At 43.1% G+C, this 16,446-nt stretch overlaps 1 protein-coding gene across 1 annotated transcript; it reads left to right on the forward strand.

Moving 5' to 3' along the window:
* The first annotated feature begins 1,376 nt into the window (after window positions 1–1,376).
* Window positions 1,377–13,166, forward strand: RCN1 (reticulocalbin 1). Its single transcript, XM_030273383.4, has 6 exons — window positions 1,377–1,648; window positions 5,722–5,915; window positions 7,489–7,667; window positions 8,199–8,259; window positions 10,850–11,049; window positions 11,955–13,166. The coding sequence occupies exons 1-6, from the start codon at window positions 1,434–1,436 to the stop codon at window positions 12,060–12,062; spliced, it is 957 nt and encodes a 318-aa protein (XP_030129243.3). The 5' UTR covers window positions 1,377–1,433; the 3' UTR covers window positions 12,063–13,166.
* Window positions 13,167–16,446: the final 3,280 nt, after the last annotated feature.

Here is a 16,446-nt window from a genome sequence, read left to right on the forward strand (position 1 = left end):
TGAAGGCAGATGCTTAATAACAGACAAACCGAAACACAGCAAAAGGATTACATCTCACTAGCTTTGGAAACTCAAACACAGCTGGTCTGATCAGCTGAGCCATTTTCAAGCTGCCACATGCACATCACAGCTCTCACCAAACGCGCTGAAGCAGTTGCTCAGCTGTGGATGCACAAACAGCCCCAGAGGACAGACTGCCTGGGCCCACTGGGCAGCTCGTGTGACTGAGCTCCAGGGAGCACATTAGTGTTCCTCTCTGTCTAATTAAGTAACAAACCAACATATCTGACTGCTTAAATGTTTGAAAACTGCTGTTGTTGCCAATGCTTCTGAGGCAAACCAGCACTAGCCCTGCATGGCTCTCATTCACTCTTTGCACTAGTCACAAAAGGCACAGGACAGCACACGTGGAAATCTCCATCACATTTCTGTGGTCATTACAACCAAATCCTCTACCAGGCACAGCTCAGCTACGCGTGAGGTTTAGGTCAAAAGGAGTTCTGCCTGTGTAACAACAGCACAGGGGGAAGCTGTGGTCTGGCGCAGCATCCTGCACATCCATGTTAGCAGTACACCCAAAGCCACATCAGACGTGGTTTATACGCCCTGTGGGCTGGGCTGACAAACCAGTTGCTGCAATTTGGAATAGTAACATCCTCAGGTCCAAAGTAACAATGGACAAACCAGCCTCGGTGGTGGAGACAGTTCACCACAGCACCCCTTAGCAACAGGGTCATTATCCTGCAATGGCTGCACGCAATGACAATCTTCTCTATGCTGTTTCTCGAGTTGTGAATGACGTGTGTGACACAGGAAAAAGAATCAGACTGGGAAAAGGAATCAATTACCTCTGCCTAGAAACTTTCACAACTGTGAACAAAATCAATTTCACTTTAGGCAAAAACAACCCAGAACTTTTTTCTTTGCTATATGGTTTGGGCTTCCCCCCTCCCACATTTTCAGGATCCCAAGTTCGGTTCCCTTACAAGTGACAGTGACCCCATCTTGATAAATATCTTTTGTGAGAATGCTGGCTACCTTTTCCCTTCACACTTTTGGGGTACCAACACTCAAGACAGCGTGCAGGGCTCGGTTTGTTTGTGTTTAAATCACACTTTTCTCATTTCCCGACAGATTTAAGATGACGGCAGCAACCACCATCAGCCCGGCGCTCTGGATGAACGAGCAGCAGCGGCGGGACAGCCCCGACCCGCAGTTTCGGCTGCCGCGGTGTTTATCGGGCTGAGCGATGGCCGAGCGGAGCGGCCCCTCCGCCGGCCGGGCGCCCCAGTGCCGCCGGCGGGCCCCGTGCGGACGTGGCGCGGCCGGGCCGGGCGCGCTGCCAATGCCGGGCCGGGGGCGGAGCGGGCCGGGCCGGGGCGGTGCCGGCCGGGCGGGCAGCGAGCGGGGCTGCGGGAGCCGGGCCGGCGGGCATGGCGGGCGGCGCGGCGCTGAGGGCGCTGCCGCTGCTGCTGCTGGCGGCGGGCGCGCTGGGCAAGCCCATGGCGCGGCCGGAGCGGGCCCGGCCCGGAGCCGCGCCGCACGAGGACCGGCCCGGCTTCCAGTACGACCACGAGGCCTTCCTGGGCAAGGAGGAGGCGCGGAGCTTCGACCAGCTCAGCCCGGAGGAGAGCCGGGAGCGCCTGGGGTGAGCGCCCGGCCCGGCCGGCAGACGTGGCGAGGGGGAGGGCCCGGGGCGGAGGAGGCGGCCTGGGGCTGCCTGAGTGTCCGAGGGGGCAGCGGGGCCCTGCGTCCCACAGTGGTACCCTGAACCCCAGTGGTGTCCTGTACCCCACAGTGGTGCCCTGAACCCCAGTGGTGTCCTGTACCCCACAGTGGTGCCCTGAACCCCAGTGGTGTCCTGTACCCCACAGTGGTGCCCTGAACCCCAGTGTGGGACCCTGTACCTCAGAGTGGTTCCCTGAACCCCAGTGTGGGACCCTATACCCCAGAGTACTGCCCTGAACCCCAGTGTGATGCTCTGTACCCCAGTGTGGGACCCTATACCCCAGAGTACTGCCCTGAACCCCAGTGTGATGCTCTGTACCCCAGTGTGGGACCCTATACCCCAGAGTACTGCCCTGAACCCCAGTGTGATGCTCTGTACCCTACAGTGGGACCCTGAACCCCAGTGTGATGCTCTGTACCCCACAGGGGGACCCTGTACCCCAGTGTGATGCTCTGTACCCCAAAGTACTGCCCTGTACCCCAGTGTGATGCTCTGTACCCCACAGTGGGACCCTGAACCCCAGTGTGATGCTCTGTACCCCACAGTGGGACCCTGTACCCCAGTGTGATGCTCTGTACCCCAAAGTACTGCCCTGTACCCGAGTGTGATGCTCTGTACCCCAGTGTGATGCTCTGTACCCACAGGGGGACCCTGTTCTCCACAGTAGTGTCCTGATCCCCAGTGTAGGACCCCGTGTAGCCCCAGAGTGGCCTGCAGGTCAAACCTCTGGGTTTTGACTTCTCTCACACCCCGCTGGTTTTGCAAAGGAACAGCCAGCAATTCATGGCTTTGGTGTTTTTCCCTGCTGCCTTTTCTGGCCCCACAGCAATGAGGCTGGTGGATGGAGGCGTGTGTTGGACCTGCTGCCGGAGGGCTTTGCTGCTGCAGCTCCCTGCCTCTGGGACACTTGCCCACACCGTATCAGTGTTAATCGAGTTTCAACCATTCCTTCTCTACAGCTACGTTTACAAGTCCACTACAAGCATTTTCCTGCAGCTTCCTCACTTGTGACTTCTTTGCTCACAGTGTTCCAATTGTTAGTACTTCCATGCTGCTCTTTATGCAAAGAGCAGGGACCTTGCCTTACTTTACTGCTTCTCCCTCCTTTACACCTACAGGGAGCCAGATCACTAAGCAGAACTAAATTTAATAGGAGTTAAAGAAAGATCCTTTAATGCAGTTACCACGAGGAAGATTGTTTAAAATAACTGCATGTTCTCACTAAGGTTCCCCCCAGCCTTCTCTTCCATAGGGAGTGGCACTTGCTAATTTTCTGTCTAGTCCTACCATAAGCAGTAGCACTGTAATCTCACTGAGTAACCTCTTGATCCTTCTCAAAGCTGTCACTACTATTTGTGTGTCTCAGTGAGTAAACAGATGAAATGATTACCAGAAATGGTCGACTTCATCCTCATTTTTTCAAGAAGGAGCAAAAGAAGCCACGTTCTCGGCATACATGACTATGACCTAGATTCTCATGAGTTGTATGTTGTATCACCAAAATGGACATGCTCTCCTAATACTGGTCTGCACTTACTAGTACAGATAATTCAGTCAGGTTTATGATTTAACAATACAGCTGTTTTTAAACAATTTTTACAAATGCTAACTCAGCAAGGGAAGAAGTTTTAGCTTCCATTGATCTCACTGATTGCCCTTTGGAGAGGTGACACAGGCATGTTAAAATGCAGCCACGGTCAATAATTACCTTTTAAATGGAGGTGACTGAAGTTGCCCTCTGAGGACACGTTGTGGGGTGAGCACTGTGCATCTCAGCATCAGGGATGTGGTTCCTGGGGGGCCTTTGTGAAAGTTTCATAACTTCCAGCATTTCCCAGCCTTGTAATTTTGGATAGCAGCACACTGGGAGGTAAAGAGAGGATTAAAAAAACCATCTTGTGGCTTAATAGTCACATGCTGAACCCTCTCTCCCCATTTTTATTATGGGCGATTTCCGTAGTGGGTTACAGAGTCACTTCTCAGCAAGTGATTGGCTTTTAGGAAGAAGACAGATTGAATTAAAAGCTATCTTTAAATGATTTCTGGGAGAAAACAAAAACATACTGTCTGCTGCTCTAGCCAGAGTGTATGCTGCTGTGTTTATAGGGCATTTTACCTTGCTAAGGAAATGTGGCAGCACACTGGTCATCCCAATAATAACTGTAAAAAGTGAGGTCCACAGTCCATACAACAGCTTTTTACCTGTGCCTTTGGGAGTCTGTAGGCAAGACTGTTTCAGTGTCCTCATCTTCAGCTGAGAAGTGGGGTGGAATAGTGCACATGGATGCAATGGACCTATAAAAACTGGTGAATAGGAGAAGGCATGAAACATTTTCTGGTACACAGTCCTGACTTCTTTCATGTTATACACTGCCAAGACCTACCAGCTCTTATTATTTAATAATTTAAATTATTAAATAATAATTTAATACCTTAACATTAGAAAGAAATACCAGTTAAACAACTGAAATTAAAGTCATTCTGGAGAAAATCTGGTGACAAATAGAGTCCATCATGCAGGGAAAGGGACTACTGGCAACCAATGGATACGGAAGAGAAAAGGTTTTCTAGTCAGTTAATCCACACTTCACTAATTCAGAAAGGAAATTCAGCAGCCCCTTTTTGCCCCATAACACAGAAGCTGCATGTTCATAGATTCAGTGTGATACTATCAGACAAGATTGCTGGAAGTTCAGCAGAAGCTGCTGCTGTTATTTCAGCAACCACTTTTGTAACGAAGGCTTGGGAAGAGACATTGCTTCACTACTTGAGCAGTTCCAGTTGGCCAAATGTGATTTCTTTGTGGAGAACAAAGATGTGGAATTGGAAAGGATGTTTAAAAGTGCAGATCTTTTTCCCTGTGTCTTGTGGCTGCCTGGAGGTTTTGGGAGCTCACCTGTTGAATGTCAAGTCAGGATTTAGACAAGTCAGCTCCTGCTCTTATCCCTGCATTCCAATGGCACGTTAGTATTCCATAGGCATGGCATGAGCTGGCCACTGCATCATGAGGCACAGGGGACCTGCAGACAGGCTGGCCCTGCACCTCATGGGCAGGGTGAAGGGTGCTGATGTGCCCAAAGCCAGTCTGGATGTGCCAGAGAGCCGAGGTGGATGTGCTCAATTCTAAGAACAGGCACAGAAGCCGGTTTTACAAGCTTGGCCCCAAATTGGTGGAGTTTATCAATTGCAGAGAGATTAATTGCAGAGAACATAAATGGTAGAGAGAGCATTGTCCTTTTTTTTTTTTTTTTTTTTTTTTTTGAACTGCAGCTGTGTGCAGAATGTTTCACTCCTGCTGATTTCAACAGTGCTTGAAACAGTGCTGGCAGCTTTACACTGGACAGAGGTTTATAGCCCAGCTGCCAGCAATGCCTGGAGACCTGCTGCAGACTTGATACTGCTTTAGTGAGTAACAGGCATTCCTGGCAACACCAGCAATACTGCTTTCCATTGGGAATGAAAGAAAAGAAACAAGTGGAGGGACAGGCGTGGAGGGGCATGTACATCCCCAGCATTACACAGTCATATAACTCACTTCACCCTGGTGTCAGCCTGCTGGAAAGCCAAAGGAGAAACTGCAGGTGTCCACCAAGTCCTGGATTTTTGCCCTGGTTGCCTCCAGCAAGTTTGGGTACAGGCTTTGTCCTGAATGCTATGAGCCAGCATAGCCAGTCCCTGTAGGCAGTGAAGAACAGATGCCCCTATGACAGGAGGCACAACCTAAGAAAAAGAAAGCCAGGTGTTCTCTGCTCGCTGATTTTGGTTGTGCAAGTTCCTTTGAATTATTCGTAGCAATGCTGAATAACAAATAGAGACGAATTCCTTAAGATGATGTGTGAAATGCAGGAAAGCCTTAACCAGTAGAACAGCCTTAGGAGTTTGGGACACTCCGTTTTTGTGGAAAATCAGGGCCAGGTAAAGATTACTAAAATTGGCCTGGCACGCAGTTTGGTTTTCTGCCAGCTCTTAAAGATGCTGATCTCTTTTTACAGGAAGATTGTGGATAGAATAGATGACAACAAAGATGGCTATATCACAACAGAGGAATTAAAAACCTGGATTAAACGAGTACAGAAACGCTACATCTATGAAAATGTGGCTAAAGTTTGGAAAGACTATGATCTAAACAAGGATGATAAAATTGCCTGGGAAGAATACAAACAAGCCACATATGGTTATTATCTAGGTAAGAGAACAGATTGTGTGATCAAGGATTTTTGAGATTATAAAATATGATTTCTTGCCTTGCAGTCAACTGGGGTTTGGTGTCACATTTAGGACTCTTGAAGCTCACATTAAATTTTATAGATGCTCAGAGGTCAAAAGCACTTTTTAGTTATTTATTGCAGCCCTTTGCACATGGGTCACCAGCACACAGAAGGTTTTGTAGAGGTATCATTAAATATACTGACACAGCTGAATTAAAGTCTCCTCCAGTGAGAAATATATTATTTTTTAACATTGAAAAGGGTACTTTAATTAAAAAATAATATATTGTCTAATTAACTGTATTTGTGAATTGAGTCTCTAAAATCTTAAGTCTAGATGTTAAAAATTTAGTCCGTGTCTAAGCTATAGCAAAGTTATTGATTAAAATCATTCTTGCAGAATAACATGCTTCAGACTGTGATCAACAGCAAATGAAAATCCTTAACAAATCAGGCAAAGGAAACATTTATTAAAAAATATACCTGAATTCCCTCCCCCCTCCACCTTCCCTTTGCTTTTATAAGTTAATGAAGGAAGAGGGGGAAAAGAGATCACTTAAGCTAAAGGGCAATACTGACAGAGCAACAAATCACTATTAATTGACCATTTATACTTACTGGAAATGAGAATACAATATTTACCTACCACAGAAGCAGTTTTTAGAGCAAGCTTCCTGTAGCAGTAATCATTCCAAAGTCTACCTTAGATTTAAATGGAGCTTGTTACATTTGTGAAAGGAAATATTTGACATGCAGTCCCTGCAGAATTATCCCTGGAACCCTTCTCAGGTCCCTATAAGCCTTGCTCCCTGTAAGCCCCAAGATTTGGAGAGCAGCATTGTGGGCTTGTATTAATGAATACTTAAAATTCCCATCTGTAATTCCCAGCCCAGTCTTTTTCACCTGTGTTTGTCTCCCAACACATGAATTGTGAAATTGTTATGAGTATTTTTCATTTTTAAACTCAGTTTAATTATCCTATTTTAAAAATTATATCAAATATCATTCCTTTTATGCCACTGAACACTCTGAAAAAATGCCATTGTTTTAAACTGAAAATAATTGTTAGGTTCCCTGTAGCAGAGGCGTAGTACTGAGATAATTTCAGTCAGTCTGCCACCTTCTGAAAACACATTTCCTTGGTTTGCTCTTCTTGACACTGAAAAGTTGTGTCGATCATATTGATTCCTAAAGAAGAAGAAAACTTCTGGGAATGAAGTCTACCCTATTTATTGCCTCAGTGGGGCTTGTAAAGGCAGATAAAAAATCTGTGAGGGATAATATACAATACTGCAAAATCCATTATTCTGGATTGCAACAGAAGGCTTGCTCAGAAATTTACCTCTACTACTTATTTGCCTCTACTGTCACCTTTAAAAATCAAACCAAGTATTTGACCCCTGAATTTAAAACTTCACGAGGAAGAGAATTTCCATTTAGAACAACAGCTATTCTGGCAATAAACCTTCTAATTTCTAGACTCAGACAACATTGTTTTGCTAGTGTGTTTTAAAGGAAAACACCTCTGAGATAATCTTGATTCGTTTGCAGAAAATCCAGAAGAATTCCAAGATGCAACTGATCAGCACAGTTTTAAGAAAATGCTGCCCAGAGATGAAAGACGATTCAAAGCTGCAGATCTGGATGGGGACTTGGCTGCCACTCGTGAAGAGTTCACTGCTTTCCTGCACCCAGAGGAGTTTGAGCACATGAAAAACATTGTTGTTTTAGTAAGCAAAGCAAGATCAATGCTGTTGTTTCTACTTTAATGGGTGAACTTTGAAGGCTTCTTTAACCTTTCCAGGCAGGGTTTAGAAAGAGACACACACATAACAGCTAAGTGGGGAACAGAAAGTGGTACCTTCCATGATACTCACTTGGTTTAGAAGTCTCAATATAACAAAGATTTTTTAATTGCACTTAAATGGCTCCTAAATGGAATCAAGAAACAATCTTGGGGCACAGAGAATTTTATTTCAAGTCAAAATAAAAGGTGGGCATGCTGACATGCAGCAACTGAGTGTTTCATGCAAGCAGGTATCTGCCCCTAACATAAGCAGTTCATTCATACAGGGAATTCTTTCAATATGAAAGGATATTTGTATATTCATTGTGTGAACAGCAGTCCCATTGGGTTTAGTGAGACTATATTCACTTGTGTGCAGGGGCAGGTCAAGGCCTCAGAACATTAAATGATCAAAAGCAGGTAGTCAGAGCTCTCTGTTTTTTCTTGATTACTTTCATGCAAAATTGTTTTCCAGGAAACCTTAGAAGACATAGACAAAAACGAGGATGGTTTTGTGGATCAAGATGAATACATTGGTAAGTATTGTTACTTGTTTCTTATATAATCTCCAGTCTGTTTTTTCATCTACTCTCAGATTTGCAGCAGCATTAACAACCCGGAGTGAACAGTTCTGTGTTCCAGCTCAACTATTTTATACCAACCATCCAAATCAGTCATTTTAGGTATATAGCAACATGACCAGGAAATGTTCCTCATGCTTCACAACACAAAATTATCCTCTTGTTCTTATTTAACTCAGCTAAGAGATACATGAGAACAAAATAAGAGAATCTGGAATAATATATTTCGTGGCAGGGATATTCTTTGTATATCACACCATGTTAACTGCTGTTTGAACACTGTTTAGAAATGCAGGAGGATCAGAAAATGAACTGATCTTTTCCCAAGTTTGGATGATTCTCAAATATCCAAAATACTTGGGAAGCAAGCATTGCAAAAAGAGAAAAATCACCTTTTTCCTACTAAGATTTTTTCCTAGTTTAATTAGTAAGTAAAGCCCATACTTCTGTACTGATGATACCATTGTATTTTGATGAGTTTTAAATCCAGAAAGTAGCACTAAGAAGGCATTAGTGCAAAGTTGGATGAAGCTTTCTGTTTCTAGTGGTGCTATAAAGATCACTTCACATAGAATCAGGAACAATATATACACGCTAATTAATGGCAGGGGGTTCTGTTCCTTGTAAATTATATTTAGCCCAGAAAGTGAATGCTATTCATCTATGACTGAAATAACAGAGCAGCATAATTTCCACAGTAATTTCAGTTCATTCAGTGACATTACCTACATATAATTATAAGGTAATTGTCAACATTTGTTACCATGTGAATGCTGGTTTTTCTTGTCTTCTATAGATAGGAACATAGAATGTTCTAGTCACGATCACCCCACATTGGCAAGGATGATAAAAATCAAATTGACAGGACATGTCAGTTGCTTCAAATAAACAATATAATTTGCACTTTAAAAAATGAAAAAAGAAAGTGAATGTGTTGTCTGAAGTTTTCTTCCTGAGTTGAGAAAACTATGCTTAAAATATTCCTGCTTTCCTTTTTCAGATGTAATTTTAAAAAATTTTGATGAAGTTGGGATTAAGAAACCAACAGGAAACTAAATCATTTCGTTGGTAGTTTATGAGGAACAACAAAAAGAAGTCCAAAAATTTCAGTCTCTAGATGGAGTATTTGTTGGGCAAATTTGCTGAAGCTTACAGAATGATCCACCCTCCTTTCCCTTCTTTCCTCTCATTTTGTCTTTTAAAAAATTTGGTTTAGATTTACACAAGCAGCAGAGCAAAATACCTATAAAGTGTTGAGCAGAGAGAACTAAACTCCCAGTGTGCATGTGCAGGTAACAGTTTATTTCAGGGACACTGGGGACAGTGACAACGGAGCGCTTCAGCCCAGTGTACACAACCACACTGCAGGGGCAGAGGGGTTATTCCTGCCTTTGAATTCAGCATTTATGTTTCCCACAGATACCAGCCAGCCTCTGATCCTCACACCATCCATGTGGGTACACTTTTCCTTAGCACATCCCTGAAAACCAAATCCAAAAGGCACTGAAGAAGAGAAGAATAATATCACAAAGCAGGCTTTAATTCTAAATAGAGAAGTGGAAGGCTTGAGAAATAAGATGAGTATGAAGGAGTTAGTCACAGTGACCAGAAGAATGACAGAGACGTACCACTCATGATTTGAAAGCCCTGTGATGTAAAGAAGATTTAGAAGTCAGTTGGGTTTAATAATCACTGCTGCTCTCCTGTGTTTATGCAGAAAGCAGCTGCCACTGTGGCGTGGTCCTACCAGTGCTTCCAAAATGTAGCACAGGAGTGATGTGTAGAGCAGCTCATGTGTGTAATCTCTGCATCCTGTCACAAACAGTGCTCCCTCCCCAGGTAGCAGTCTGTGACAAGCGCACTGTGCCTGTGGCTCCTCACAGAATGCACCATGACTCCTGACTTCTCCAGCTCTGTCTTCCTGGAGGATTGTCTTCTACTGGAATGTGCTGTAGCACTGCATGGTTAAAAGAGAACTGATATACTAAGCTAAATGTCTCTTATACAGACTTCTCTGAAAGCAGTACAAATGCGTGCAGGTTCCATTTAGCAGTTTTTGTTTGCCTAAATTCCCCCAGTGCCTTTTTTTCCTGTAATCACTCTGCTGGCTGGAGTCTGATCTTATCCATAAAGACATTTGCTGGCAGGGACAAGATAAAATGGCTGAGTTCCTTCCTCCCCACGTGACAGAGCCTAGCACTAAAGCTTAAAACTGCTGTTCAACCAAAGATCCTTCGAGGATTTTGTTGATTCTGAAACTCAGATGATGGCCTTTGAGCACGTTCACCTCTCCTGTTAGCCCCAACAGCGGTGCACAGGTATGGTACAGGGTAGTGTGAGAATGGGCAGAATCACCAGCAGAGAAGTAGGCCTGAGAGAACATACAGCTACTCTGTTTATACCCCACATTTCTTTTTCTGTACAGAGACACTGTGAAAGAGTGAAAAGTTCAGTCCCCTCTGAGTAACACTGGGAAAATATCTTTAGTTTGTACTTAATTTGCAAAGTAAATAGGACTCAAGTAAGACCCTAATTTCCTCTCCAGCTGATATGTTTGCAAATGAAGAGGGTGGACCAGAGCCCGACTGGGTGACTACAGAGCGTGAGCAGTTTTCAGATTTTCGTGATCTCAACAAGGATGGAAAGATGGACAAAGATGAGATCCAGCACTGGATCCTCCCCCAGGACTATGACCATGCCCTAGCTGAAGCCAGGCACTTAGTCTATGAATCTGATGTAGACAAGGTATGTGGTGCTCCAGTGTTGTTTCTAAAGAAGTTATATAAGGTCTTGTGGGTTTTTTAAAATACCAGCTTGCAAGAAATTATTCCTAATAACTTTTCTTTAGAGGCCAGAATTGCTAGTGGAGTGATGTTTTCATACCAGTTTCAGTGGGTAGTGTTAGAATTACAAAGTAGCAAAATGCAGTTTGTCAGCTCTAGAAGTCCCTGGCTTTCAGTGATGGGAAACTATCATCTTAAGCCTGGACATTTTAACACAGCAAAAATACTCTTTTTCCTTTAAGAGTGGTCATGACTTTTGTATGTTAATATAGACTAAAAGAGCAAAATAAAGCTACATTTAGATATCCCTTGTACTCAAATGTAGGAGTAGCAAAACCACTCTCAGTTCTATATTCAAGCACATACCTTTCGCTTAAACACCTGCTGTGATGAGGGACAGTATATTCCTGATGGTGGTCTTCACAAGTGTAATGCAAGCAAAGTTGGAACCTGGAAGCCAAAATACTCTGAACACAGAAAGTGTAAACTGCTAACATAAGCAACCACCTTCCACAAAGTGCACCAGAGGATTTTTGTTTTTACAGTCAAGAAGATGAAACAAACCACAGGGCAAAGCATTACCAGGTAATGCAGTGTTAACCTGCTGTTGTTACTGCTTGGCATTACAAAGAACTTTCAGTTAGCAGTTTGACCTACCTGGAGCCTGTGGGACTTCTGTCTTCCACTGAGGTCCAAATTTCACTCACTGTGACAGCTACAAATGATTGCTGAACCTGCAGCCTGCTGCTGTGAAGAACTGTCTGTTTCCCAGGGCTCTTGCAAGTCTGTGCTGGTGTGTCTTTGATGTCTTTGACTTAGTTTTGCAAATATTCTTACAGAGTTTTTTTTTTTTTTTCCTCCTACCAGGATGAAAAACTAACAAAAGAGGAAGTTCTAGACAACTGGAATATGTTTGTTGGAAGTCAAGCTACTAATTATGGGGAGGACCTCACGAGAAACCATGATGAACTATGATACAGTGTCCCAGCCAGTGTGCCAGACATCTTTCCTCCACTTTACTGAAATCACCGTGTCCATTCCCTCCTGGAGGGAAGATGGGCAAGGGACACTCACAACTGAATGACTTGCATTAATATTATTTTTAACATGCCAGCTTATTACCTCAGAATCAATGTAGAAATAGCTTTTTTACTCTTTTCACATGGTTAAATATGGTATGTAGTTACTACAGTTTCATTTTTGAAAAAATAAGGTAAATTTTCTGAATAGGTTAGAGCCTGACATGGAAAAGGAACTTCTAAAAATATTGCGAAGATCTTTTGTAGCCAAGTATTTTCTTCAAATACCCACTTTCACTGCAGTGAAATGCACCTAGGATTAGAACCCTAATGTTTAAACAGACTTAAGTTATTTAGCTGTCTTTTCTAATAGCATGTAACAGTTTAGAGGTAACCCTTTGAGCCTCCTTCCCAGAGAAGGGTTTGATACCTGCTTTGTCTCCACGCAGTTTCTGTGTGCCACTTGGGTCAGTGCTGCTGCAGGAGTTTCCAGCAGCTCCCCAGCTCCTGCTTCAGTGTGCAAATGCGCAAGTGGTCCTTGTCCCTGACCCTGGCATTTCCAGCCAGGGATGCAGAGCCCAGCCTGGCAGCTCCTCCTTCCACAACAGGGTAACCTACAACTGTTTGTGGGCCCTTGGCCCTGCTGCTTCCTGGGAAGAACTGTGCCACATGGAGCATAATTTATCTCCTGCTTTTCACACTTCACCCCAGCCCTACTCATGTTCACGCAGTGTGAATGGCAGCAGCTCTGTGATGGAGAAAGAATGAGACATATCACCCCTCTGGGCCTTCTGTCTCTGCCACTACGAGGACAGATCCTTGTGCCTGAAGTTCTGGGTTTGTGTGTATATACACCTTTAAGTACATGTTACTGAAGCAACTCTAAAGACAGCTCTCCTTCCAAAAAAGGGGGGAAGCTTTCCACACAGGTGCTTTCTTTTTTACTGTATAATGTGAGTTGTTACATGTATATTTTTATATAAGCAACTTCTCTAAGTTTGGTTGTTTTTAACTGTACTGGTTTTAAAATAAGGACAATAAAACCAATACTTCTTTTTGACACTGAAGGTGCAATAACACTAACACAGATTAGCAGAGAGGTGATGTGAAAACACAAACCAAGCCTCTAAGGCCAGTAGTTCCCAAAGCACTGGGATGGTCATTTCCAAAAGCATCTGGACATAAAGCCTCAACTGTTCTTTGTTGCCTCATTAAATAAAAAGAAAAGCCAAAAAGAAGTGTAGTGTGCATAACAGCTGTAACCAGAATTTGTTCTGGACACTAATACTGAGAGATCAGGACCCCACAGAAGCATTCTCTGGGAGGTTCCTGGAAGGTTTGGTGTAAAACATCACACCCTGGTCCCATAACCATCCAGAGGGGAGCTTTGAGACTCCCAGGCTGTGGGACATTTCTACAGTTCAACACATTTATGAAAACCATTGGGAGACAGGGCAGAACTGGGACCTCTGTCAACAGTGTCATTTTTGTAAGGTCATAGAAGAACCGTGGTGGAATATTTTACATCTTTCAATTGAAGATAATGAAATGTAAATTGCTGAGTCTGACAGAGATTACATGTCAGTACTGCTAAGTAGTGGTACCACTAAGCTTTTGGGGTGCACATCTTGTGACATTGCCAGCAATGTCTCTGAAAAATCCCCACCTCTCCCACTAACATACAGTAGGGCAAATGTCATAAAAGTGAACTGGTTTTGCTTTTACAGTACCCTCAAGTTAAATAAGAGCCTAAATGCCGAGTTATCTGGGAAGGAATAAAATTGTATCTTGGCACATGTAAATGATTATATATTTTCTTTATGGCTTGGATTTGGAAAGGTTTACTGTACTCAATAATCCTGACAATCTTTATCAAACTAACATATTTTGCTAACAGATTTTCAGTAGTTTCTGTGTACTCAGATTATCTTCTCCTGTTTCAGGAAACAATACCGTAAAAGACCTAAAAAATCTGCTTGTTTCCTGCAAGTGAAACTGCAGCTCAGACTGGATGGTAAGCCAAGGATTTTCACTGGAGCCCAGGGGAAGGTTGTTTGTTCACTCTTGTTGAAATTCAGTGGGAGTTGGGTGCTGAGACACTAAGCATTGTTGCCCTCAGCTAAACATGACACTTCTGAGTGCACTGTGCACCGTCCCAACAAAAAAACCACATCTGTGCTTTGACAAGCAATCACATTTTCTTCCACATTACTAAATGAATCTGGAACAGAATTATCAGCACGCAAGAGAAAAATTGTGTTCTCATATTTGTTCTTGATTCTTGTTACTGCTTGGAACACATTGGTATTTTCCAGGATAAAACTGTACTTACGTGAGTAAGAATGCTGAAATCAGAGGAGTTTTTCACACAAACAGGAACTGAAAATTTAGATCCATAAAAAGATTTTTTCCCAAAAGAATGATGCTCAGGTAGCATATATCCAGCTAGGAAAAAGACAAACATGCCAATTAGAATTGGCATGTTTAAAGAGGTTTACAATATTAAAATTATTTATCAATAGTGGTTTATGGGGTCATATTAAGATTAGTAGCTTTTTTCAATAAAGCGGAATGTAGAAAGGGTTTTAGAGAACATAAGTATCCCTGATTTGATTTCATTTTAAAGGCTCCCCTGTTTCTGCAGTTCTCCATGGTGTTTCTCTTACAAACATTCAGTAATGGCACAGTACATTCCATGCACTAAATTTCCCTTTCAAGCTCAATGCACTATGGAAGAGTAACTCCAAAAGAGACTAGAGCTTCTGGGTTTAAATTTAACACTATTTAAGGAAAGCAAACCTTTGCTAGGGGATATAACTGCTAACATTGTGATTTTTCAAACCTAAGGTTTCTAATGGAGTTTGACTGTTCCAGAGATAACATTTTTTTTCCTAGGTAACATATTTCAACTCCTATTATGAGCAAACGTTACAAAATTTTAGTGTAATGTGAAATACTGAAATGTCAGATAGCATTATTTATCTCCTTAATATGACTAAAACTATTAATTGCTGGGAGCCATACTTCATCCCAACAACATGAAAATCCATTTTGTGCCTATCTTGTCAGTTATTGCTGATTTTCTTAATCAATTGTGACACATTGAAATTCTGTTGGGAAGTGTGTTTATATATTTCCAACTGCAGGTTCTGTATGGTAACTTATTATATAGATCCTCCATTAACTCAGTGTTTTCACCACCAGCCTGTGCCACAATGCATCAAAGGTGCATTTTTCTTACTTAGATATCTGGAATAGCCATTATTGCCCGTGCAGTTTAAATTACTGGAATTTATTAAATGAGCTAAGTGGCTAATGTTCATTGTCTTATAATTCCATTTAATGATTCAGTCAGGTTGAATCTGTCTCCTATTCCAATAAAAGGGTCTGTACATAACTCCCTAGAGAAAGGAGATCACAGCCCATACTGCTCTCGTTCCACAAGTACCTTACAATAGTTGCATAATGTTTTAATATTTGCTCTGCAGAAGCTGATCTTGATCCCAGTGAAGTTATCATGAACTCCTAGTTCTAAGGAGTATAAGAACTACTCAAGGCCTACTCTAAGGTCTTGGCCACACAAAGGCAAGCAGAACAGTGGAGTGGTGGGACTGGAGGTCAGAAATAACCTTACAACCATCAGATCCCGATCTCCGTGCTATTACTGAGCACTAACATTTAGGGATTGGACTGATTCATACTCCTGTGGGATAGTTATGGTGTAAGTCTAGTTCATGGAAGGCAGCGTGTAAAGTCTTAATGGTCTGCTCAGGGAGCCTGAAGCATTTTATTGAGTCATGGTGGCATCACCCTTAGCAAATGAAGAGAGTTTCACAGGGTGACAGAAGGATCTACAAAAAAAGATTTCATAGCTAAAAATTTTGCAAAACCTGACTTGGCCTCTAGCCAAGCACTTGGGAGCATCTGCCATTTCTCTTTTCATGGCTCCAGTTTAGCTGTGCCGTGTTCCAGCAAGCAGCATATTAACCATATTCACCAGTCTCAAAGGGAGAAGTGAGCATTATTTCCCACTGAAGTTTCAGGCACCAGTAGGGCTGATGTCCCTGAGACTCAAGTGCTGTATAGATTATCCCAGTCATGATGGATTTCAAAGCAACCTCAGAAGCACAAGTCACCAGTTTCTCCCTAGTGTGAAACAGTGAGCAAGGGGCACAACAGCCCATTTCACACTTGCATTCTGCCTCCCCACAGGATAAAGGAAGAAATAGCATTTCTTCACTATGGCAGTGACAAGGATTGAATTGTCCTGGGTTCACATTACAATTCCCATTGATAAGGGAGGGACAGCCATCCTCAGCACAAGTGTTGGCTCTCAGGGC

This window comes from Taeniopygia guttata, chromosome 5 (genome assembly GCF_048771995.1).
Source record: "Taeniopygia guttata chromosome 5, bTaeGut7.mat, whole genome shotgun sequence".
Lineage (NCBI taxonomy): Eukaryota > Metazoa > Chordata > Aves > Passeriformes > Estrildidae > Taeniopygia > Taeniopygia guttata.